At 42.0% G+C, this 27,237-nt stretch overlaps 1 protein-coding gene across 3 annotated transcripts; it reads right to left on the reverse strand.

Annotated features, from left to right (window-relative positions):
• Window positions 1-227: 227 nt before the first annotated feature.
• Clcc1 (chloride channel CLIC like 1) lies at window positions 228-27,237 on the reverse strand. Of its 3 annotated transcripts, none has more exons than XM_041658415.1 (12): window positions 27,107-27,237; window positions 18,460-18,598; window positions 17,928-18,029; window positions 15,354-15,461; window positions 10,516-10,737; window positions 9,974-10,114; window positions 7,712-7,805; window positions 5,383-5,480; window positions 4,874-5,020; window positions 3,407-3,748; window positions 1,707-1,977; window positions 228-525 (listed from the first exon to the last, which is right to left on the reverse strand). In XM_041658415.1, the coding sequence occupies exons 2-11, from the start codon at window positions 18,586-18,588 to the stop codon at window positions 1,729-1,731; spliced, it is 1,632 nt and encodes a 543-aa protein (XP_041514349.1). In that variant the 5' UTR covers window positions 18,589-18,598; window positions 27,107-27,237; the 3' UTR covers window positions 228-525; window positions 1,707-1,728. The 3 variants fall into 3 exon arrangements, with proteins under 3 accessions (XP_041514349.1, XP_041514341.1, XP_041514358.1); XM_041658407.1 differs by having other exon boundaries at window positions 1,703-1,977; XM_041658424.1 differs by having other exon boundaries at window positions 1,698-1,977.

The raw sequence follows: 27,237 nt of genomic DNA on the forward strand, positions 1-27,237 counted from the left end.
ACTGTTGGGAAAACCAGAAAACCGTGTGGTTGGTTTGGTCAAAACTGTGAACTATCTAGGCAGAAAACACATGCAAACTCACATAAGCATGCAGGGCACTGGCTAGGCCCTCAGCCACCATTAGACCTTGCTCTGCCAAGGTAGTATTGTGAGTTTATTTACACGACAGTGATATTGTGAAGATCATTTGTTCATTAAGAAAGCAAAGACAGCACAGCATATCAAAATAATGTAAAAATAAGTGTTTATTTTGTGTTTACAGTGGCTATTAAGACCCTGTAAGCATTCAACATTATTCCATTTTAAAAGGTGTTTTTAACAGCTACCTACCCTGTTGTTACTTTCTTAACAGGCAGTTACAATATGCTTTAGTCTCCATGACAAACACTTGCTAGTCAACTGAAACAAGCTGGCCTTGATATGTTCACTTGTTTTAGTCAAGTCTTCCCTGAATGACTGTAATCTTTCGACAACAGCATGTTGCTTTGCTGACTGTCCAGATAGAGTCCACTCCCAAACAGTTATCTGCAATGAGAAGTACAAAGATGAGACTGTAAATGTTTCTGGATTAAAAGCAACAGCAGTGCCCTTCCCTTCCTTTCAGGAACATCTGTTATGGGAGTTCTTTCTCCTCAGAATTCCACCAGAGCTCCAATACACGTCCCACCTTGGGAGTGTATTTCCCAGTCAGGGTGAATGACAACGATAACTGCTGTACAGATGTTCAGACTCTAAATATATACCTAAGTATAAAAAAATGGAATAGCACACATTTCTGTAAAGACATCAAAGTCAGTTGTTCTTAATATCCTTGCTGAAACAGCCTGCCTGATCATTTCAAGCCTTAATTCCTGAGTGACGTCGATGTTAGGAAAGCAGCTGAATAAAATGTGCAGTGTGGATGTGGTTACGACAAAGGACACCTGAGTTCAAAGAAAGACTGCTAACTAGGGACTTGTACAAAATACAGAAATTGCTTTTTTAAAAGGTTTAAAATGGAGAATGTATTTTAAAATCACAAAATGTTGATTGACAATATATCTGCCCACAGTTAATACATCTTATTTCCTATGTAAGCTCTTCGAAAACTAGAATTGCAGTTAGCCCAGACAAGATGGTTTTCCATAATAAAAACTGAATAGCATCAATTGCTAGGTTCTCAACATGGAAACTGGGACTTTATAAAAGCAGCACTTCATGGTGGAGAATAAAGCCATTCTCAATGATGAAGTGAGAAACTGAGAAAGACTGATAGCACCAGGCCATCCTCAGGTTTGTCTTAGACCTAATGTAAAATGTATGACAAGCAGGCCTAGTAACCAGAGTCACATTGTTCTACATAGTGGGATTGACACGGTCACATGTACTCTGGGGCTGCAGCAGCTGCCAGCCTGCATTAAACACCCTTTGCAATGCAAACACTGACTAAATCAACCAATTATTCTGTTAACTAGGTTTCACAGGACCCTCCACCAGCTAACATACACTTTGATTAGTTGCTTCTTTTAAATGCCAGTTCAACTTTAATTACTTATTAATTATATTTGCCATAGCATTCATCTGAAAACATACAAAACCCTGTTCTAAAATTATGAGACATCTTAATAGGTAAGAGATACTGATGGTCTGTAATATTAAAGTTGGCAGCTTTGTAGTAAATACCAACATATTTTTAGGGAAGAATGAAGAGTTAATACTTTACAGACTTCAAAGATGACTTCATGTTCCTTAGCCACATGGGCTGCTGACAGGATCAGCCACACATGTTGCGGTTCCTGGGCTGTGTGTGGCACCTCCCTGTGGGCTGCACGCAGAATCTAGCATCATCAGGGCCTTCTCCGCTGTGGGTGAGACTTCTGCAGTCCCTGCACCTTGGCCAGAGACAGTCTTGGCAGACTGGCTGTGTTCTGTTGGGGTGCTTTCTCCTGGGAGGCCACCAATCTCTTTGAGGTTTGTATTCACAATGGATGGTTTGTGCTTTAAAATACAGAATTATATTTTAACTACTTAACAAAATATAAAGGATTCATTGCCAGTTCTTATCCACATCTATTGTAGTGTGCTCCACACATCTTAAAATCCCGATTCTAGAGCTGCATCATGATTGAAGCAGTAAGCCTCACAGAAGGATGGGGACACTTAAGGTCTTGTAGATATCTACAAACCCTGCTTAAGGAGGTCTGAAGGGTTGGCTACCAGTAACAATGTCTCCTGCCTGATGAGAATAATCTCATGTGAGCCTGTTTTAAGTTCTAGGTGCTGGGAATAGAGAAGAAGCAAAACACAAAATCTGCTCCCATAGGAACCCACACTTGGGTGGGGATGATGAATCTGGCGTACAAGAGTATGACATTTGAAGTACAGGCTACATAGGAAAAAAAATGAGTTTGGTGCTAGACGGAATATGACCAGATGGCAGATTAAATTAAGATGACATGAGTAAACACTGAAGAGTGTGTGCACATGTGCACAGCATTTTAAACAATGAACAACAAAAACAAGACCCTGTCACCAAGGTTCAGTGAGCAGAGAGAGCAGGAAATGATTGGTAAGGGGGTTACATGTGGGGCAGGGCAGAGCAGGAGTTCCCAGGACCACTGTGGTAGATGGCTTTCCCTGCCAGCTGGGACATCACTAGAGGGGCTTAGAATGAGTGGCAGGTGATCAACAGCTACAAAAGCCGGAAGGAACAGTCTCAGGTTATTTAGCTACATTAATATCCATAAAAGAACCCAATGCCATTTCTAGAGTCTCTTGTACGTACAGCTTTCTCAATGATTTCTAGTTGAAACTCAAACATTGCAAACAACAAAACCAATTCCTATCTTGGGCAGAAATGGAAATGGCCCTTTAAAAACACCAACAGTAATGCCAAAAATGTAGTTCAGTGGCTTAGCACATGAGAGCCCAGGTTCAATACCCAGGACTGCTGAAGAACTCATCACCTTGCAGATAAAACGTCCAGTCCAGCCAACCGTGCTACTACCTTCTTCTATACTACAGAATCAATAGGGATTCTGTCGAGAGAAAGGGAGAGCAGGGAGGGCTTCTTCCCATCCCTGCCCAGCCCTTTCTCCCAGGCTGGGCCATAAGAGCTCTGCAGCCAGCCAGTCTCCTAGCACACTTAGGCCCCCTGGGACACCCTCTCTGATCATGTCAAAAGCAGAAATTCCAGTCAGACTCACTTGTTGGTTTCATAGGAAATACCACCTGTTGTAAAGAATACAGTTAAATGGTATTTAACATAAAGTAAATATTTCCTGAGGACGCTGGACTGGTGACAACAATGAGGGGTAATAATCATTGCACTAGTGACTGAGCTGACGGGGTAAAGACCAACACAAATCTGTAAGGAGCTCTTGGGCCCAGAGTGAACAGGCAGCAGAATACACAGTGGCTGACTTACGCTGGGTACCCCTTCTGGATGTTCTTGTGCCTCCGTGTCAGGTAAATCGTATGCCCGGAGCACTTCAGGGCTCTTGTTGCCAGTGCGAAATCTCATATCAGCGTGTCTCTGTCTCAAACCATCTCTGTTACACGCATGCATCATGTCATAAGGGCCTTGCTCGATGGAGCCAGAGTGGCCCCTATAACAGAAATCTGCATCACCTGCTCCACCATGGAGTCTATAGTCAAGTTGCTTCTTTTGTCGCCTGTCGGCTGGCTCGAGTGCCTGGGGAGGGTCTCTTTCAGGACCACCCAAGTGTCTCAGCATAGGAACTGACTTTCCAGCACCGTAGCAGAAGCTCTGTAAAGAAAAGAAATACATTCTGAGGATTTAGTGATGGACAGGTAATCAAGTAGGAGCTATTTTATTCAGGGTTTAATAAAGCTGTCTTAGCATTTGTGGACATAAAAATGTTAATTTCACTCTTTGATTAAAAACTTCTTCTTTGGACTAATAGGCCAAAGTAGCCAATACAATGTACTAAACAACAATATTAAGCCAGGCGGTGGTGGCGCACGCCTTTAATCCCAGCACTCGGGAGGCAGAGGCAGGCGGATCTCTGTGAGTTCGAGACCAGCCTGGTCTACAAGAGCTAGTTCCAGGACAGGCTCCAAAGCCACAGAGAAACCCTGTCTCGAAAAACCAAAAAAAAATAAAAATAAAAAAAATAAAAAAATAAAAAACAATATTAAGTAAATATTTCAATCAACTTGATATACTTTAAATACATAAGAAGAGTATTTTTAGACCTAGAAATTTAGACAATTCTAAATTTAAATTTAGAAATTTCAATTTAAAAGCCTGGTTATTGCTCCTATTTTTATTCATATTCATTTAGGGAAAATGATAAAATTGTTAATTATTAAATTTCATAATCAATCATGCACCAAAGCAAAACCCAAAAGAGAACAAGTCAGTCAGTGCATACAACATGTAATTCCAAATCCCTGGGGAGTCTTCATTTTTGATCCATACAGCAAGTGCTTTGGGAAGGCCATGGCCATAAGTAACAAGATGCTGAACTAACTATGGGAGAAGTACAAGCACTAATTTTAGTAAATATCTACTCTTGGACTCCCCCACCCAAACTGATTTTCAGTGCACACAACCACTCCTCCTACACCCCTTTCTGTTCCGTTCTATGCTGCAAAACTCAGACTGGGATAAAGCCTCATTTCTCTACAGAGGAGGCAGTCAGCCAACGTCCTGTGTATTCAAGTTAAAGCTAAAAAGGGCTATTCTAAATTATTACTGTGGTGCTTACAAACCCAAGAACTACTAGTTAAAAGAATATATACTATCTCAACTTATTAAAAATCACCTTACACCTCTGAGCACAGTATATTAATCCAGACGTTTCAAACTGCCTTCTCTGTCAAACATCACACGCTTGTTAACTACCAGCAGTTGGGCTAATGTACTAACCAGGACGGCCAATGCCATAATCACCAGCACCGGAATCTGCAGTAACACTGGAATCTCCTTCATGAGCGCTTTAATGAATTCACCAGTTCCTTTTCCAATGTGCTTTAATGGTTCTGTTATGAAGTTAGTGAATGTAACTGCCAGAGCCTAAAACGAAGATCAGAGCAACTTCAAAAGACTGAGACATCCACATGCAAAACTTCACCATGCACTAAGGCTCAAATTACAAATTAAAATGCGCATTTCTATGTATGCGCATGTGTGCTCTGAGCATGGGTCTCTCATTCAGCTCAAACCGTGATCTAACCAGGCCTTGACATCTATCCTCCCACCTCGGCCTCCCCCAAATGCTAGGATTATAGGTATGCCACCATGCCCACCTAAATTTGAAAACCAATGTTTAATGAAAGTACTTTTCCCCTAGGACAGAGGTTTATTATTAACCCTATCAATCCTTTATGTAGGCAAAGAGTTTGTGATACTGTAATTATTACAAATATATTCTATACCTTTGTTGGAGGAACCAACAAAATAGGGTTGATTAGTAAGACCTCATAGTACTTTTGGCACGAGTCATCCTGATAGGTCCATGAACTTCTAAACCATTCTACACAGAGAAACAGACAAAATAATTAAAGAAAAACAAAGCTGTTTTTTTCACAAATGAAATTACTTTGGTTTTAACCATTCTTACCCACCCACCAGTAAATTTTTGAGTTGTTTTATATTTTAAATAGACTCTCTGTAATGTTACTTATGTCATATCAAGTCCAAAATCATACTTTCAAAATCCATTCAAATTCAACAAATCTTATGGAGACAAAAAAGATCTACTTTATAGATTTCCAAAAAGTAAAGAATTAGTTTTTTATGCACACAAACATAAGTAGAACTGCAAAGTGGAAGACTAGTGGGTTAGCGCACTCCTGCTACAGGGCACTGCCGCAGCTGTGTGAAACGCTGTAACCGGGGGAATACCTACTAATCTCTCTCTCAATAAAATTTCACTTTACAAAGTCAACTCTGACAAAATTGTTAAGACAGAATAGGCTCTAATTAAGAATAGCTAAAGCAGTCTTATGCACATTTGGAAACTAGCCTGCATTAAAGGAGGCGTATTGTCTCCTGAAGCAAAGAACTCAAGTTTTAATCCCACAATTTAAAAAAGGGGGCAACTGGGGATCGGAGCAGGATGAGGGTGAAGGGTACCTGTAGCTCTTGCATAACACCAGATTCAGTTCCCAACACCCACATGGTGGCTACCATCATCCATTAACTCCAGTTCCAGGGGATCTGAAGCCTTCTTCTGTGTAGAATATTATTTTAAGATGTGTCAATGTTTGTTTATACTGTGGAATATTTGTTTAATGATGTAAAGGGTGTGTTGTATTCTTTTATGTTGTTTAACTCTGCGAAGCTGTGATTCTTTGCCTGTCTAAAACACCTGATTGGTCTAATAAAGATCTGAACAGACAACAGTGAGGCAGGAGAAAGGACAGGTGGGGCTGATGGGCAGAGAATAAATAGAAGAAATCTGGAAGAAGAAGGAGGAGCAAGAGAACAAGGAGAGGAGGACACCAGGGGTCAGCAACCCAGCCACACAGCCAGTCAGAAAGGTATATAGAAACAGAGAAAGGTATACAGAGCCCAGAGGCAAAAGATAGATGGGATGATTTAAGATAAGAAAAGCTGGCTAGAAACAGCGGCGCGGGTATTTATAAGGAGTAAGAGTCCATGTGTGATTTATTTGGGAGTTGTGTGATGGGCCCCCCAAAAGCTAAAAGAGTAAAACAACCAACAACATTCTTCTGACCACCTCGGGCACCACGCACACATGTGGTCCACAAAAATACATGTAGGAAAAACACTGAACACATTAAAAATAAATCTAAAAAAATTTAAGTTAATACTGGGATCTACTTGTATAATCTATCCTGTGTCAGTCAGTACAGACTTGTGTTTATAAAGTGTCTTTGAACATTAAACCATTCCAGGCCAGATTTCAACAGTTACAGTGGTCAATACTAGTGAGAACCATTATAAAAACTGGAAGGATAAAAAACAAAATTTCACTTAGTTAAAAAACAAAACTAGCTAGGCGGTGGTGGTGCACGCCTTTAATCCCAGCACTTGGGAGGCAGAGGCAGGCGGATCTCTTGAGTTCAAGGCCAGCCTGGTCTACAAGAGCTAGTTCTAGGAAAGGTTCCAAACTACAGAGAAACCCTGTCTCAAAAAAACCAACAAAACAAAACACAGAAAAGTAAACTGTAGGAAAGTTATAAAATAGTTTGCCAATCTAAGAAGATTACAGCTAAAATAGCTCTAATTTTATCTCCTTGATTTTAGTAAACTTCTGTTAAGGACCTAGAAAATACTGTGGACTAGGTGATAGAAAGGCAGCCAAGGATCTAATCTGGTCTCATGACCACATACACACAGCTGCTGTCTTCCCTGGATGTTTACATGAATTCAGTAAGTCACTACATTTTAAACTTAAGAATGTATGTTATGTTCGCTTTCGTTTTTTGTTTTTGAAAAGGGAATAAAACCTGGGGGTAGTTCATAAGGTGGGCAAGATTCTAACAGAGCTACATCCCATCCCTTTATCTTGGGACAGGGTCTAAGTTGCTGAAGCTTGGCTCAAACCTGTGAGTCTCTGGATTCTGTCATCACCCTCCTCTGGCCCCGCTGCATGAGCCCGTGTGTATGTGCTTACAGTAAAGATAGCCATGGGGAGTCTCCTCTGGCATCCCATCATTTTATCATTATCGGTGGGTTTATTTTCTCCTTATTCTCAGAAATTCTACTTAAAATAGTGACGAATGAACCACCGCTTACCCCAGAGACTTCCAGTCCAGTCCATCTTCTCAGCACACACATTGTTCGATGGTGCCATCTTGGCGATGTTAGCCTGATGCTCAGCAAAAGCTACCTGGCCGGAACAGGGGAAAGATGCTGACTGTGAGCTTCCAAACAACAAAATGTACCCAATGTTTTCTATGCCGTTTATCCAACCAAGGCTTTGGTGGGTTGTGGTTTTTAGGTTTTTTAAAGTTTTCTGAGACAGGGTTTCCCTGGCAACCTTGAAACTCACTCTGTAGACAGACTGTCCTCCTGTCTGCCTCACTAACGCTGGGACTAAAGATCGCACCACCATATGACAACTAAATTAAGAAGAACATTTTAAAAGACGGGTTATTTTCAGCTCGTGGAAAAGCATACTTTTTCCCCCTGGTTTTTTGTTGTTGGGTTTTGTTTTGTTTTTGAGACAAGGTCTTTTACAGCCCAGCCCAGGTAGCTGAAGATGGCCTTGAACTCTTGACCCTCCTGCTTCTACCACACAAGCACTGGGTTACAGGTGTGCATTACCATAACCAGCCAGAAACCAGTCTCAAGGCCTCACACCATCTTTGTACACAATTTGACGAAAGAAAACTTTTTTTTTTTACAAGACTTTTTGTTGTTGTTTTTTAAAACGGTTTCACTGTGTAGCCCTGGCTGTCCTGAAACCCACTTTGTAGACGAGGCTGGCCTCAATCTCAAAGAGATCCACCTGCCTCTGCCTCCCAAGTGATTAAAAGGCATGTGCCACCACCGTGTGGCAAGATAGTTTTGAAAAGGAATTCACATATAGTTTGTGCCATGACTGAAAATATGAAGAATTCAAATTGTTCTATAGTTAATGATAAAGTGGTGCTTTGCTCTGGGTAAGTTTAACATAGACGGTTACTATCCAATAAATGGCTGGCAAACTGGGTATTAAACACGTCCAGCTCTGTGCACAGCACGCCCACAGATGACCTCACATCAGAGAGGGTGTACATAGTTTATATGCAGTGCTGTCTGTGAGGGCTTTCCAGACCCAAGCCTTTCTCATCTAGGAGGACAGTCTTCAGAATCCACACTCCCAGGGGAGCTCACTTGTCTTCCACCAAGGCCCATGCGCTTAATGTGTAGGTGATTTGTTTCAGGACCACAGAACCGCAACACCGATTTCATCAGAATTCACTGAAGGTCCTGAGCCCCTCTGTCGGAAGACTGAGATTAGAATGGCTCTTCAGTGATTAGACTGTCCTGCTAACAACAGTCCAAAGTGGGAAAAACACCTCAAAATACCAACAGGCCAAATGTCATGACATATGCCTTTAGTCCCAGCACCTGTGACGCAGGAAGAGCTGAGTTCAAGGCTAGTCAGTCTGCATTATCAAGACCCTCTCTCAAAAAAGTGAAAATAGGGGCTGGAGAGATGGCTCAGAGGTTAAGAGCATTGCCTGCTCTTCCAAAGGTCCTGAGTTCAATTCCCAGCAACCACATGGTGGCTCACAACCATCTGTAATGGGGTCTGGTGCCCTCTTCTGGCCTGCAGGCATACACACAGAATATTGTATACATAATAAATATTTTTAAAAAAAAGTGAAAATAGATAAAAATTCAACAATTATTCATACGTAATAAGATTGTGAGTAAATTTTAAAAAATACTTTACCTGCTATCTTTGTTTTCTAATTTCTCCAGTGACCATAACTTTTATAGTCAAAAAGCCTAATTTTTAGAGATAACATTTTCTAGCATAATTTTGGTGTCATTTCTTTTCTTTCTTTTTTTTTGTTTTCTTGGTATTATTATTATTATTATTATTGTTGTTGTTGTTGTTGTTGAGACAGGGTTTCTCTGTAGCTTTGGAACCTATCCTGGAACTAGCTCTTGTAGACCAGGCTAGCCTAAAACTCACAGAGATCTGCCTGCCTCTGCCTCCTGAGTGCTGGGATTAAAGGTGTATGCCCCCCGCAGCTATTTCTAACAAATATAATTTCCCAAATTACATGTTTCTAAACTATGTCCATTTTGCTCTGTGATAATAAAAGGTAGAGCCACTTTTCTTCACTAAATGATCAGATCTCCCCTAAACCCCAAGTGGCTGATAATTACCAATTTATTTATTCCCACTTCTGATAATCCAACCACTGTCTTCAACCATATCTGAGGCAAGACTGTTCTGAGAGTATATTATAGTCTCTGGTTACTATGAATTTACATTTAACTAAAAAACAGAAATGAAAACAAAAAAATAACAGTAACAAAAACAAACTTATTTAATACCTTATATAGATACACCCAATTCCATGCCACACTGAAGAGAAAAATGATAATACAAATGCGTCTCAACTGTGTGTACCAGCGAATATATGTCCACAGCTCTGTAGCCACCAACAGCACAATGCAGAGCAGACACAAGAGCACCTTGAAAACAGAAATAGGAATCAGAGTCACTGCTGAGTGGTCTTCCCCACCAAAAAACATCAGTTTTTAAACAGGCAGACTTGGCCATGCAGGCAGCTCAGCAGGTTAATCCACTGCCTCAATCCTGAGGAGCGGAGTTCAATCCCAGGGCACACAGCAGAGAGAGGACCGAATTCTACAAGCTGTCCTCTGCACACACTCACACACATACGTATCATGCATACAAAATAAATGAATGTCATTTTTAAACAGCCTTAAAAGAACGAGACTCAAAGTTATCTGTACAATTTCACTGCTTATTCATCCCTGTAATGAGAACTAAGAACAGGTTCTCAATTATGCTGGAGTTTCGGAAGGGTTTTTCCAGCGGAAGCTTCTACGCCACCCTCATGGCATCTTACCATAAACGCATTATACGCATCTACTCCAAAGGAGTCTTCAAATCGCCACTTCCATGCTTCTGAATCATGACACTTAAAATTGATTAAAATATCACTTAAGGCGTCATCCAAGGCTCCTGGCTTCCACTCCTCTCCTCTGAGGAACTTCTGTATCTCCAATAGTGTTTGTCTTGTAAGGAGAATCTCAGCATCATAACGCATATCAACTTTGTTTTCATCAGGCTGCATCAGTTACCAAAACACCAACAGAGAAACAACTGTATTACTACGTTATTCAATGAAACAAGAAAACCAATCTGGGCCAAATATGATTTCATACACCGGCAATTCCACCTCTCACCGGAGGATGTTGCAAAGAACTTCGCGTTCAGGGTTAGCCTGGGCTACATACAGAGAGCTTATCTCAAAAATAAATTACTTTGGAACTCAATATAATAAGGTGTAAATAGTTCTACGTGCCAGCACTGCTTTAAAAAAGTATATTAATTTGTAGTATTTCATAAGTATAATATATACTTATCCTCAAAGGCTAGCATAAAATCCAAATATATGTAAGAAGCACTAAAACATTGTAGAATCCTAAAAACAAAGACACCAGACATTTCATGAAGGAGAGTCGGTTTCACTGTGTAAAGTACACAGGCTCTATACTGTCACTCACAACTGCTGGGCCACAGTCCTACAAGAAGCACAGGGTTAGGTTCCCGTGTAGGGCAGTCCTACACTAGCTCAGAATTGAGTATAATAAAGGGTTCTTTATTCAGGGGTAGACAGACTCACAGATCAACAGTCCTTTGCAAGAGCAGGGAACAGGAACCAAAAGTTAAAAATAAAATAAAAGAAATAGAGTTTAAAATAAAGCCACATAAAGATGGAAAATACAGAGAATCTGGATGCTGAATGTTACTGTGTTGTCTTTGAATTGTTTGACGGCTGAGGAAGGAGCCATAGCTGCTAAAAGACATTTGATTATAAATGCTGCTGGATTAATCCAACATAATTATTTTGAAAATGCCCTGACTTCAAAATTTAAGTGAAAAGATATCTCTCTTTGGAGAAGAGGTTTTGCTTTTGTTTCCACAGGAAATGAGAGGCTGGGAATCCATTCTGGGTTAAGAAAAATCAAGTTTGATCAAGAAAGACCCCCTGAAAAATCTCCGATAGGAGCAGATAGCCCAGATGATCCAACATTTCAGAACATCTCATTGCAGTTTCCTCTGAGTTCTACACCCAGAACAGCCTCAAGACTGCTGGCTGAGATGATCAAGCTTCACAGAATACTCCAGTCAGGACTTGACCACAATCCTAAATTTTCTTTAGGTCCCCATAAAAATTATCAGTGCTCACAATCAGCAGAAAGTAGCCTATAAATCACGCCCACATTCCTCCCAAAAATGGATTATGACTGTCTTTGTTTAGAGTGTTGGTTACAAGTTGTTGTGGATAGTGGTCAGGAAAAAGCTAAACAAAGGAGGTAAGATTCAGAGTTCTTGTTTAAAAAAGAAAAAAAGCAGAAGTGGGACCGTGGGACAATGGTCTTGTACCCTGTAAAGATCTGTCACTTGTATTGGTTTAATAAAACATTGGCTGGCCAGTAGCCAGGCAGGAAGTATACATGGGGTGACCAGAATAGGAGAATTTTGTGAAGAAGAAAGGTTCAGTCTGCAGTCATCACCCAGATGCAGAAGAAGCAAGATAAGAACACCTCACTGATAAAAGGTACCAAGCCATGTGGCTAACACAGAAAAGAATTATGGGTTAAGATGTAAGAGTTAGTTAATAAGAAGACTGAGCTAATAGGCCAACCCGTTTATAATTAATGTAGGCATCTGTGTGTCTCTTTGAGATTGAACAGCTGTGGGTCCAGGCAGGACAGAAACCTCTGCCCTGGTCTCTGAACACTTATCAACTGATCAATATATAACTTTGTTTCTGTTGACACCTTAATCAGAAATATCAGTGACTCATTACCACTAAACACACTGCCAAGAGTCCTATAATTCATGCCCAGATGAAGTTTATATAACATGCTTTTCTTGTAGGGCACATCATAGGCTTTTTGCATGTAGGGACAATAGATGGCATTTCATATTTTGGAGACATTCCAAATGATGTAATTACTTTAAAAAAAGAAATCCCTTCCTACCCCAAAGTGTGCAAAACGTAGCATGTGATAGGCCACACTGAATGTAGCATGTAATAGGCCAGGATAAAAACAATGATCTACAGTATTGGCCCTGAAACAAAGAGGTGAGTTTTGTTACCTTGTTCCGCCTTACTAAACCCAGGGCCTTGGACATGCTAGGCCATAGTGTTACCTCTGAGCAGTAACCCTAGCTCCAATTTTCTAGGGTTTTTTTTTTATCTATCTATCTATCTATCTATCTACCTACCTACCCATCCATCTTTTTTTTTAGAATCACTCTTTCAGTTTAGGGAACCAAGACATAATGAAAGTATCAAACAATTGGCACATATACAAGAATGACCACGGAAATACCTCAAGTAGGGGACGGTGAGATGACTCAGGTAGAAAGCGCTTTCTCTGCAGGAATGAGAACCTGAGTTTGGATCTCCAGCACCCACATTAAAAGCCAGTTGTGGGAATGAAAACCCACAGTCGTACCCCTGAGAACACAGACACAGGGGGATCCCTGGGGCATGCTGGCCAGCCAATCTTTCCCAGTTGGTGAGCTCCAGTTTAGTTAGAAACTTTGCCTCAAAAAATAGGGTGAAGGGGGCTGGAGAGATGGCTCAGAGGTTAAGTGCATTGCCTGCTCTTCCAAAGGTTCTGAGTTCAATTCCCAGCAACCACATGGTAGCTCCCAACTATCTGTAATGGGGTCTGGTGCCCTCCTCTGGCCTGCAGGCATACACACAGACAGAATATTGTATACGTAATAAATAAATAAGTGCTTTTTTTTAAAAAAAACAAAAAATAGGGTGAAAAGTGATTTGGAAGACACCCCAAATTGATCTCTGTCCTTCCCATTGTGAACATACATGCATATATATATATATATATATATATATATATATACACACACACACACACACACACCTTAAAAATGATAATTTTTAGAAATCACGAAGGACTGATTTTGATATGACAAATCTTAATAGGTAAATTCACAAACATGGAAATTACAAAAAATAAGGATAGACTCGGCATCTTTATGATTCAATTTTTGAGTTTCATTTGCTAACACTATTTATTGTCAGATAGCCTAAAATTTAAAAATAAGAAACATTTTCAAAATTATTTAAAAATAAAAATATGTTCCCTTGAAAAAGAAAACTATCTTTTTATCAGTGCAAGTTCACTGTAAACAACTGACATTCACTGACCAGTTGATACATAATTTGGATTTTAGTTTGATTTTTGAGACAGAATCTTATTATGACTCCCAAGACAGCCTCAAAGCAGTGATCCTCCTGTGTTAGACTCCTGAGCACAGGGATTATAGGCATGTGCCAGTACACCCAGGCTTTACAGTCTGAATGTTCATTGTTGCCCAAAGGTCCACATGCTAAACGCTTGATGCCCAGGGTAGCACTATAGCCATGTGGTCAAACATTTAGGAGGTGGGACTTGGTGGGAGGAAGTTAGGAGTAAGTCCTTGAAAGGACTTGTGGGGCGGATGTTCCTTTCTCCTTCCCTTTTGCTTCCTAGCCACGAAATGAAAAGGACATTCCACTACATGCTTCTAGCCATGAGTATCTGCTATACTACTAAAGGCCAGGTCTTACACTGGAATGTCCAAATCATGAAAGGTTTGTCCAAACAAACCTTATTTTTTTCTTTCTTTTTTTAATTTATTTTTTGTTGTTGCTTTGGACTTTTGTTTGAGAGAGGGTCTCATGTATGCCATACTGGCCTTGAACTTGCTAAGTAGCCAAGGAAGACTGAAATACTGATCATCTACCTCCAAGACTAGGGGACTGCAGCATACACACCAAGGCCTGGTTTATGGGGGCTAGGGATGGAACCCCAGGCAAACACTATCAACTAAGGGTCCTTTCTCAGGTATTTTGTTATACTGAGAAAAAACTGCCTAACAGGAAATTTCCTGTGCTCAATTTGTCTGCCCATATACTACAGCTGGAATGATACAGAGATTTTTAGAGCCCCTGCAAACGGATGACAGGCATATCTCATATTTTTATGGACTACATGGGACTTTATCTCAAAAAAGAAAAAAAATTAAATTTGTGAGCTGCTTTTGGTGGCTGGAACACATGGCCAGACCAAACAAAAGTCTACCTACAACCCCTAGACCAATTCTGGGGGCATAAACAATACAGAAAAAATACGTCATGCACTTACAGATAAGCTTTGGGTACACTTCTCAGCCTTCTGGCTAACAATGTGTAAAAATGAGCTTCATAAGTATATTATAAGATACAAAATCATAAGTCTTCATTCATTTGTTGATTTCCCAAACTGAAACAGTGATTCTCAAAAATGATGAGATAATAAACAAACAAACTATATGGAAAGCTGGAGCTAGGGTTACTCTATGGTAACACTATGGCCTAGTACATGCAAGGCCTTGGGTCTGCTCTCCAGCACTGTGAAATAGCACAAGGTCTCCCACCTTGTACCATATGCACATGATCCACAATTCTAAAACTAAGACCTACCATAGTAACCAGCAAAGAGAAAGACTACTGAAAACACATTTTTCTTGTCCTCACGGGAATGGGAAAACGAGAAGAAAGGTTAGGACGAGAACAGCAGTGCAATTGATGGAGCTAGTCCTCAGAGGTCTTACACGATGTGAAGCGAACAATGAAAGTATCTGCTACGGATCAGGATCATGTCCTCAAATACTTACAAGTCCAAGCTTGCCGGCTTCAATTAAAATCTTATTTAGGTATCTCCTAAACACAGGATTGCTTTGACTTTCATAATCTTTCATTTTCTTCTTCTCACAATCATCCACCTGTAATCATATAATAAAGTCAAGCTTCAAAGGCTAATGAGAGGTCAAGTTCTAGTGCTGTGGAATATTAGTGAAGATGTGTTACATTTGTTTATGCTATGGAATATTTAATGATGCAAAGATGGGTTGCATTTTTTATGTTGCATTTGTTTAACTCTGTAAAGCTGTGTTACTTTGCCTGTCTAAAACATCTGATTGGTCTAATAAGGAGCTGAACAGTCAATAGCTAAGCAGGAGAGAGGGATAGGCAGGGTTGCAGGCAGAGAATAAATAGAAGAAATTAAGGCTTGAGAGATGAGAGAGGAGAAACAAGAGAAGGAGAAGAAAACGCCAGCTGCCAGCTACCCAGCCACACAGCCAGCCACGGAGTAAGAAGGGAAGAAAGATCTATAGAATTAAGATAAAAGCCCAGAGGCAAACAAAACATGGTTAAAGAGAAATGGGATAATTTAATGCTGCTATCTCGGTGGAGACCTCCAAATGCCGCGCACCGTGCCCCCGTGTCTGTGCTCTGTGCGCTGGCACCCAGTTACCGAGCTTCGGGCAAGGGGCTGGAGGTTAAAATACACAGATACACACAGACAGAGAGACAGCAACACGGGTCATCCTTGAATTCCCCAAGAATGCCCCCTTTATTGTGTTCAGGGGCAGATTATATAGAGATAGCCACGCCCCAGCCAAACCCACCAGAAACCACTCTCCTGCCATCAGGAACTCCTGAAGGTCTCGTGCTCAGAGCAGCTGTAGGCACTCAGATCAGGGGATTACAAGAAATTCAGGATCTGGGGTCTCACTGCTCCCAACAATTTAAGTTAGAAACAAGTCAAGCTAAGGTCAGACATTCATAAGTAAGAATAAGTGTCTATGTATTTACTTGGGAGCTGGATGGCAGGCCACCAAAATGTAAAAAAAAAAAAAAAAACAAACAAACAAACTAACAAAACCAACTACTTTCTGGCCTGGTGCTGCTCTCAGAATGAAAAACACCTGGCTGTTATTTCTTGTCTGACAATGTACAGGATTTATTTTAAGTATGCTTAAAGAAAGGGCAGAGTGCTTGCCCGGGACACTCGTGGACTTCAGTTAAAACTCTTACTGCCTCACAAGACGGACACAGCGCCCATTCTGTCCCCATCCTCACCTCTCTTCTCTGCACCCCTGCCACTGTGCCACTCCTCAGTGACCACATGATTCCCTCCCTCCCCACTCCAGGCCCTTTCCATGCCACCCCCATCTCACTGTCCATACAACCAACAGAGTAGTTACCACCTGACCAGAGAAAACACTCAAATCCCTCAAATCCCTTAACATCCTATTTCCTTTTAGATAAACTCTACATTTAAAAAAAAAAAAAAAGCCGGGCGGTGGTGGCACACGCCTTTAATCCCAACACTCGGGAGGCAGAGGTAGGCGGATCTCAGTGAGTTCGAGGCCAGCCTGGTACAGGACAGGCTCCAAAGTTACAAAGAGAAACCCTGTCTCAAAAAAACACTAAACAAAATGTTAAAAAGCTTAAAAAGAAGAGCTCCCCACAATAAATTATAAGCACTGCTCACATCTGGAAGAACAGCTGTCACAGCCTTTAATAAGCTTTCCTCATCTGCTCACCTGCTCCACTGCAGCAGTAGGCAGTGATAACAATCAAGATAAAAGCTATTCCTGTACCAACAAGTTTATACTCAGAAACAATTACAATTAATGTTATTACAAAAATAGTAAGTACTATTTTATAAGACAAGATGTAACTAAATTATATCGATAAAAATATACAATTGTATAGAACACAGAACATTACAAATATAAAAATTAACAAAGACTTCTTTTTAGACCAAGTAACTGTCTTAGGGTTAACACTGCTGTGACGAAACAGCATGATCAAAGCAAAGGGTTTATTTGGTTCCACTGTTCATCAATGAAGGATGTCAGAACAAGAACTCAAGCAGAGCAGGAACCAGGAAGCAAGAGCTGATGCAGAGGCCATGGAGAGGTTGTTTATTGGCTTTCTTCAGAACCGAGGACCACCAACCCAGGGGTGGCCCCCCACAACGGGCTGTGCCCTCTCCCATCAATTGCTAAAATTAAGAAATGCCCTACAGGCTTGACTACAGTCCCATCTGATGGAGGTGTTTTCTTTCTTTTTCTTTTTTTAAATATGTGTTTATTTATTTATTTGTTATGTTACAATATTCTGTCTGTGTGTATGTCTGCAGGCCAGAAGAGAGCACCAGACCCCATTACAGATGGCTGTGAGCCACCATGTGGTTGCTGGGAATTGAACTCAGCACCTTTGGAAGAGCAGGCAATGCTCTTAACCACTGAGCCATCTCTCCAGCCCCATGGAGGTGTTTTCTTAATGAGGTTCCTTCCTCTCAGATGACCCCAGCTTATCTCAAGCTGACAGAAAACTAGCCAGCAAAGTAACTAAAATTAATAGTTAATTTGTGAATGGAAAAAAAAAAATGCAACCTTGTGAGTTAAAGAATCCAGTCTGTGCAAGCAGTCTGATAACTCCTCGGCATTCGACAAGTCAGGGATCGCTTCCTTTTTCTCAGATGCACCGTATCTCATCTGTATCAAAGCAGAGATTTTACTCTTCAGGCTTCAGTTGTACAGACAGGTCCCATTGAATAAAGACCTAAAACATGACTATCGTTTTATGACTTTGCTTCTTAAATTCTTCACTTGCATCAAACCACCAAGAAGTAAGAATTAACTATATATGCTAAGAATCAAAACTAAACCGGTTTACTCCTTGATGGGCCTTTATATCCAAATTCAAACAGAAATAACCAGATGGGTGAGTATTGTCTATTGCCTGAAGGCCCTAGGTCCAAGCCCCAGCATCAAAAAAAAGGGAGGGAAAATATCAAGAAAGTACCTTGCATAACTACTAATCCTTTATATAACTCTTATAGCTCTGTATGAAAAACAACAACAAAACTGGACTATTCCTATCACGGCAGATAAGGTCTTCTCAGTGTATTTAGATCACAAATACCTGAGACTTCCTCATGGTTCCTGAAGCAGCGTCATAATTAAGCATATCTGTGGGGTCAATCCAGTCATCATCATGAGCATGACCAGTTATCAGCAAAAGACATTCACAAAGGAGCAGCAGACACAGCATCCTGAGTAGGCTTAAAAAAGAAAAAAAAAAATCAATGAAATACTAGTTTTTAAATAATTATAAAAATTACTTCAAGAGTTAGCAGTTTCTGAATAAAAAGCATACAGAATGTACACACATTAAAAGACAAACCCATAAAATGGCTTGGAGAGTAGCAGTTAAAAGCACTTGGCTATCAAGTGCAAGGCCCTGGGTTCAATTCCCAACACCTCGTAAACCAGGCATCATGGTGTACACTTGCAATCCTCAAGACAGATGCAGGAGGACCCCAAGTTTAAGATCTTCCTTAGCTACATACTAACTTTGAAGCCAGGCTGGGGCATGATACAGTATTTTTTAAAAACACAATAAAATGATATTCACATTGAAATATGTATATAGATACACACACATATGCACGAAGTAGTCTCATTAAAATATACATTTTTACATGGTGCTGTCATTTTACTCCTAGTTCTTCTATACCCAAAAGATACATGACCACATAAAAACTTGTGTGAGAATAGGTACACAAATTTTCAAATTAGTCAAAAAATAGAAAAGAGCCCAAAGTCTATCAACTACAAAATGGGTAATAAAATGCAGTATAGCCATACACAATATTCAGGCATAAAGACAACGGATTGCTGATGCTATTCTACAACATAAATGAAACTTTTTAAAATGTGTTACAAGAAACTAGTCAGACAGCTGGGCAGTGCTGGCGCACACCTTTAGTCCCAGCACTTAGGAAGCAGAGGCGAGCGGATCTCTGTGAGTTCGAGGCCAGCCTGGTCTACAAAGCTAGTTCCAGGACAGCTAGGACTGCTACACAGACAAACCCCACTTCAAAATACAAAACAAAGGGCCTGGCCGGGCCGTGGTGGCGCACGCCTTTAATCCCAGCACTCGGGAGGCAGAGGCAGGCGGATCTCTGTGAGTTCGAGACCAGCTTGGTCTACAAGAGCTAGTTCCAGGACAGGCTCCAAAACCACAGAGAAACCCTGTCTCGAAAAACCAAAAAAAAAAAAAAAAAAAAAAAAAACAAAGGGCCTGGTTTGTTGCATTTTAGTATACTCACAGATGTGTTTTAGAGGGTTGTTCATTACTCGTACCATTCAGGACATTTTCCATGTGACTCCAAAACCCAGTCTTAAACACGCATTAACCAATTTTCTGTCATTATAGATTTGCATATCTGGACATTCATTCTCTGCATAGCCCTGGCTGTCCTGGAACTCGATCTGTAGACCAGGCTAGCTTTGAACTCAGAGAGATTCACTTCTGCCTCCAGAGTGCTGCCCAAGGTTTGTTTTGTTGTTGGTTCGTTATCCAAACTAACCTCAAAATCCTGGGCTCAAACTATCCTTCTACCTCAATCTCAGTCTCATGATTAGCTGCCACCATGGCACTCAGCTTCTGAAATTATTTCCTTATTTACACGTGTGCGTGTGCGAGAGAGAGAGAGAGAGAGAGAGAGAGAGGAGAGGAGAGGAGAGGAGAGGAGAGGAGAGGAGAGGAGAGGAGAGACCCACCAAAGTCTAAGGACAACTGAGAGTCTGACCTTGCCTTCCACCTTGTTGATGCAGGGTTTCTCTTGTTCCTGCCACTGTGATGCTTATCTGTGCTATAGCTAGCCCATGAACTCTGGCCAGTTCTGCCCGTTGTTATAGCACTGGGATTACAGAAGCATGTCACTGCATCCAGCCTTTACATGGGTTCTAGGGACTAAACTGAGGCCCTCAGGCTTGCCAGCAATATCTTTTACCTCTGAATTTCTTAATCGGTAATTTTAAATGAATGGAGAACACTTATTCTGTCTCATGGAGCAGAATACTACCTGACCGTATAGTCCAAAAAGTCACGCTGGTGAGATGGCCCAGCGGGAAAGACGGTGCCATAAAAGCCTGGCAACTTGAATCCAAACCCAAGAATCCATGTAAGGTGGAAGGAGAGAGCAAATCCCCTCTGAACCCATATGAGCATCATGGCACAAGTGCCCACATACACATCTCTCTCACACACACACACACACACACACACACACACAAAATAAAAGAAAAACTAAGCCAATGAAATGAACAAATTACATAGTATGTGCCTTATAGCACAATACAAGTTGCTAGAAAACAAATATTTCTTTTTAAACTTCCTGTGCTTGCGTATAGTGTACGCATGTGTGCACAGTTACCTGTGCATACATGTGCACCTGTGTACATGCTGAGGCCAGAAGCCGGCATCCGGTACCCTCTACTGCTTTCCACTTCAGTGTGGAGACAGGCTCTCCCTGAACCTGGAGCTCATCAGTTTAGTCTCTAGCCAATGAGCCGCAGCGAGCCTCTTGTCTCCAAGCCCTGACCCAGTGCTTGAGTTACAGGCATGTGCCTCTGGGCCTGGCTTTTTACATGAATTCTGTGGATGTAAACCCAGATCTTCATGCGTGAGCACCAAGCACTTCACCCACTGAACAACTTTCCCAAGTATTTTAATCAGACCTGCCTCACTAATTTACAAAAATCATTTATTGGGACTGGGGGTTACGTATGTGCCACAGAACACACATGAAGGTCACAGGACAGCCTACGAGAGTTGGTTTCTCCTCCACCACGTGGGTTTTGAGATTTGAACTCAGGTCCTCTTACCAGAAAGGGCCTTTACCAGCTGAGCCATCTTGTCAACCCTTCCCCATTTTTTTTAGCAAATAATTTTAGGGTTTTTTTTTTTAAATAAAGTTTCAAAAGGTATGGAATTAAGACTCAAATGAGGGTCTAGTAAGAGGCCCACAGGCCAAAAGTACTTACTATAACTCCAGAAGATCTGAGTTCAATTCTCAGCATCTGCATTGGCGGCTCACAAATGCCTGTAACTTCAACTTCAGGGAATCCGAGCTACTCTTTTAGATTCTGCAGGCATCCACATACACATGCATATACACCCACATGAACATACTTGTAAAAAATAAATAAAAAGATAAAAGCCTGTTCTAAATTAAACACTTGTCTGTGCTTTCCTGATACCTTGTTCATTATTCTAGCAAAACGCAGTGAACTGGACCCTAGACTGGTCTGTCTCTCCCATCAGCAAAGGGCCTCTCAATTATGGCTACACACTGATCACCCAAAGGGCTCTCAAACGCCCACAGCTCTGGCCACTTTCCAGCATCACCAGGACTGAAGCCCAAGCAAACAGATTTGTAAGGCACCATGGGTGATTTCAGTGTGCAGCCCAGGAAGAAAACCAGAGCACTATGTGAACACCTCTGAAAGGGAGTATCTTACCCACACCTAAACTTCCCACTTCCCATCCGTCTGCAGAAGGCCCAGCACCTAGCCTTGTGGCTGGCAGATCACTCAATGAATGCTAGAAAGCAAGTGCAGAGGACTCAAGCTTTAGCAAGGACAAAGTTCAGAGAACGGAGGAAGCCCATCTGATTAGGAAACTCCAGGGAGACGTCACAGAAGAACGGCAGGGTGAGTGGAACTTGAAGTACAGGGAACCTTCTAGTAGTGCACAACAAGGAAGAGCAAAGTACACACTTCAGAAACTGTGAGCCAAGGATGAATGGTGGGATAGGGGATGAAGCGCTTGGCAGTGAGGACGACCCCATCTGTGGAAAAGAGTGCTCCACTGTTTTATCTAAGTGTCTACTACAAGCAAGCACCAAATTTAATAATAAACGTTGAATAGTTTTCTTCTAAGATGAAAAATGAGACAAGAGAAGCAGGCATGGCGGCATATGTATTTAGTCCCAGCACCGGAGAGGCAAAGGCTGGACTACATGTGAGACCCTGTCTGAAAATAAAAGAGGGGGGTAGCGGGCGCTTGCACAGATGGCTTAGAGCACTGGTTGTCTTTTGGAAGAGCCAGGTTTGAATACTAGCACCCATGTGTCAGCTCAAACCACCTGTAATTCCACATCCAAGGGATCCAACATCTTCAAGCCTCTGCAGGCACTAGACACACGCTACACAGACATACATGCAGGTTTACTCATGCACATAAAATTTTTAAAAGGAAGCATAGTAGCGAATGCCTTTAATCCCATCACTCAGGGAGAGGCAGGAAATTTGTGAATCTGAGGCCAGTCTCGTCTACAAAGTAAATTTCAGGACAGCTACACAGTGAGACCCTGTCTAAAAACAAAACAGTGGAACTGGATCCCCCAAGAAGAAATTTAGACATAGACAAATTATAGACAGTGTGAAGGCACAGGCCATTTATAATCATGTACGCTCCCTCCTCTCCACTGAAACATTCTCTTCCAGGGAGCCAGGCAGCCTTACAAGCGTGATGAAGCCTCTCCCCAAAAGTGGTAACAATTGCTGGGGGGAGAGGCTCTTCAGTAACACAGCTTCCTCCAAGGGCCTCCTCACCGCTGGCATAGTATACCTTGTCCTTCTATAGATGCAGCTGCCCCAGCCAGTCACCCATACGCCATAAGTAACCCCAATAAATTCATTAGTCACTAAGCTAGACTTGGATGGAATTGTTTTTGTCTGTCATTGCTCTCTTTATCTGGGATGAATAAAAATAGTCTTGTCAAGGAGCTGGAGAGATGGCTCAGCAGTTAAGAGCACTGGCTGCTTTTCCAAAGGTCCTGAGTTCAATTCTCAGCAAACACATGGTGGCTCACAACCATCTGTCTATAATGGGAGCTGATGCCCTCTTCTGGCATGCAGGCATAAATGCTGACTGAGCACTCGTACATAAAATAAATAAATAAAGATTTAAAAAAGTAATCTTGTCAGAAAAAGTCATACAACAAAAGCCAAAAGGCCTCTGAAGACACCATCCGGGCCACACCTTCTTCTCAGTCTCCCTGGCCTACAGAACCATCAGAAAACTGGTCTATTACTTCAGCTGCACAGTTTATGATTATTGTGCCAGTCCTAGAAAACCAACACAGAATTCCTTAGACAGAAAAGACCAGAAGTCTACAATCCATAGGCTCCATATGATGATCACAGGAATGAAACAAACACAGAAATATATTTTTTTTAAATATTTATTTATTCATTTATTATGTATACAACATTCTGCCTCCATGTATGCCTGCATGTCAGAAGAGAGCGCCAGATCTCATTACAGATGGCTGTGAGCCACCAAGTGGTTGCTGGGAATTGAACTCAGGACCTCTGGAAGAGCAGCCAGTGCTCTTAACCACCGAGCCATCTCTCCAGCTCCCCAGAAATATATTTTTATGTTTGAGAATATAAAAACTAAATATTAACACCATCTCATTCTGGAGAGAGAAAAACTGTGTTTTATTTCTTAAAAAAAAAAAAATAAGAAGGGGTTGGAAGAGATGGCTCAGTGATTAAGAGCATTGCCTGCTCTTCCAAAGGTCCTGAGTTCAATTCCCGGCAACCACATGGTGGCTCACAACCATCTGTAATGAGGTCTGGTGCCCTCTTCTGGCCTGCAGACATACACACAGACAGAATATTGTATACATAACAAATAAATAAATATAAAAAAATTAAGAATAAAGCCTTAGAAGAACCACATGCAGAAGAATGTGGAGACTTAACTAAAGTAATACAGAAGAAAGAAAAAACGAAGCAAAGTGAAGACAGAAAGAAAAGGGCTGGAGGGATGGCTCAGGGGTTAGAAACACTGGCTGCTCTTCCAGAGAACCCAGAGCTCCACTCCCAGCACTGACATAGCAGCTCAGAACTGGCTTTAAGTCCAGTTCCAGGGGATGTGGCACGCTCTTCCGGCCTCTGCAGGCACAGCATGTACATGGTACACAGACATGCATATGGGCAAAACTGCTCATAAACATAAAGGGGAATCTCAATCTCTCCCCCCCACCTTTGAAAAAGAAACCAAGAAAGGGCTTGGCAGAAACAAGCATTAGTCATATTTGGCACTTCAAAGAAATTCAGTAAAGCCTGAGAAAAGGTCATTGGATGAGTTAACCATTTACTAAAAAAGAGTAATAGGGAGACACCTAATTCTAAAGAGTTAAGAAGTAGGTGAGAGCATATAAACTGAATTGAGATTCTGAAAAGACGAGAGTTTATACAATCAAGGACACAGGAAAGGTACCCTGTACCCCTTTCATGAACACCCCATATTTCATTGATAGAAAAAATGAGAAGGAAGCCAAACTTTCCCAAATAAACAGGGAGGTGAGGGTGGAGGTAAAGGAGATTTAGAAAATATAAGCTATAGCAGGAATAATAAAAACCCAGAGACAGATATTGGGGGTTTCTACCTGATGATCAGAAAAGCAAAGCAGTCAAGCCACTAGAGAGGTCTTACCTCTACCAAGGCTCAGGCAAACAAAGGGATGCTCCACCAACCTCAAACTCCACCCTCCACTGAGTTCCTGTCTTTTCCCCCTTATATTCCTCTCTCCACCCAGCCATATTGCCCTGTCTTCACCTCCCTAGTGCTGGGATTAAAGGTGTGGGAATCCCAAGTGCTGGAGTCATCTTTATGTGAGCTCTGTTTCTCTTTTAGACAGATTCAATCTTGTGTAGCCCAGGGTGGCCTTGAACTCACAGAGAGCCTTCTGCCTCTGTCTCCTGAGTCCTTTAACCAAAGGTGTGTGCCACCACTTCCTGGCCTGTATGGCTGCTTTGCCCTCTGGATCTTCAGGCAGCTTTATATATTAAAACACAAATAACAGACCACTCTACAAAGCAGAGGATATTATATAAAGGAAAGTCTGACACGTGTCACTCAAAGTCAGGCCACTGGTAACCATGTCACTTTCTCCAATAATGACCAGCAGGTGCAGAGTTAACCTGACTACAGCGTGATTCAAATGATGGGGGACCAGAGGGCCAGACACCACCGCAGAATGATGGGAAACCAAAAAAGAGGGGGAGGGATGTGAAAGAAAACAAAACAAGCACCTGGGAATTCAAGGCCTCCTTCCAGAGTCCTGTGGTCACTAATAAGGCCAGAATATAGTGGCATGTCATTTGTATTTATTTGTTTGTTTATTTATTTTGTTTTTTTCGAGACAGGGTTTCTCTGTGGCTTTGGAGCCTGTTCTGGAACTAGCTCTTGTAGACCAGGCTGGCCTCGAACTCACAGAGATCCGCCTGCCTCTGCCTCCCGGGTGCTAGGATTAAAGGTGCGTGCCACCACCGCCCAGCTTCATTTGTGTTTTAATAAATCTTGCCTGAGAATCAGAAAAGCAAAACAGCCACACCTGCCAGCCTTACAGACCAGACAGTAACGACACACACCTTTAATCCCAGTAACCACATTAGCTTGCCATAGAAACCAGATTAAGTGGTGCACACACTTAATCCCCGAACTAAACATAATTCTAAAACAGGAAAAGACAGTTCTCAGTCTCATCCTGAGATATCCGGGAGGCAGGGTCACCATTGTCGGACTGAGATCGAGGTAAGAGCCAGTGGCTGGCTGCTTTGCTTTTCTGGTCTTCAGGTTGAAACTCGATATCTACCTGTCTCTGGGGGTTTTTTTCTTTTTTTTTTTTTAATTTTGCTATCTTTTCCTGGGTTTTTATTAATGGTGTTTCACTAGAACTCTTTGAGAAAAAAAAAATACTTAGAACTTGGTGGGGCAGTGGTGGCACAGGCCTTTAATGCCAGCAGTGGGAAGGCAGAGGCAGGTGGATCTCTGTGAGTTCCAGGCCAGACTGGTCTACAGGGCGAGTTCCAGGACAGGCTCCAAAGCTACACAGAGAAACTCTTGTTTCGAAAAACCAAAACCAAAACCAAACCAAACCAAACCAAAACTTAGAACTGATCTTGCACTTCCTCCAAAGACTCATCTAAACCTGCTGTGAACTTATTTTAAAAACAAGTTTCTGAGCTAGGGCCAAGCTGAACTATTATATATAAAGAGGCTGGCTCAAAACAAAAAAACAAAACACCACAAAAACATCGTAATGTTGCATTAGTTTATCGAAAGAACCTGTGTTATTCTACTAGCGAGCACTAGTCTGTTCCTACCACTTTTACCACTTTTCTTTTTGGTTTTTCGAAACAGGGTTTCTCCGTGTAGCGCTGTCTGTCTGTCCTGGAACTCACTCACTCTGTAGACCAGGCTGGCTTCGAACTCACAGAGATCCACCTGCCTGTGCCTCCCGAGTGCACCACCTCACTGGGCTGAGAATTTGTATTTCTAACGTGTGCCCAGACGATGCGGCGAATCGCTTGTCTGGGCACACATTACAAATACTTCAGTGCCACGGAGAAAACCTGGCTTGTTTTCGCGGCCAGTCATAAACACACAGGCTTACGGCATCTCCTAACTTCATAGGCTCGAATTAGATTTACATCATTAACGACAACGAATATACTTGCTTCCTGGCCGCCAGTATTTGTTGCAGGTTCTGCCTCATTTTCAGAAATAACAAGATCCAAGAGTGCTCTACCCTAGGCCGCTCAGCATTCACAGGGCAACGGAAGGTGAGGCAGGGGGATGACTGGCAGGCGCTGGGGCAGGGGCTCGCCACAGGCCCAGGCCCTGCCACCGGCCCGCCCAGCCCCGTACCACCTCCCACACAGCCCCGCGGGTCACCCCGATACGCCTGAGCGCACCCACTCACTTCGAGGGCGTCCTGCCTCCCCTCAGCGACCGCTGCCAGCCTGGACTCGGAAGAGGGCGACGCGCCAGACCTCAGACGCCGTGCGCTCTCGCCGCGCTCCCGCACCGACTCATCGACTCGCTCGGCCCGCG

This window comes from Microtus oregoni, unplaced genomic scaffold (genome assembly GCF_018167655.1).
Source record: "Microtus oregoni isolate MIOR12 unplaced genomic scaffold, Mior012 000000F_ref0000247, whole genome shotgun sequence".
Classification (NCBI taxonomy): domain Eukaryota; kingdom Metazoa; phylum Chordata; class Mammalia; order Rodentia; family Cricetidae; genus Microtus; species Microtus oregoni.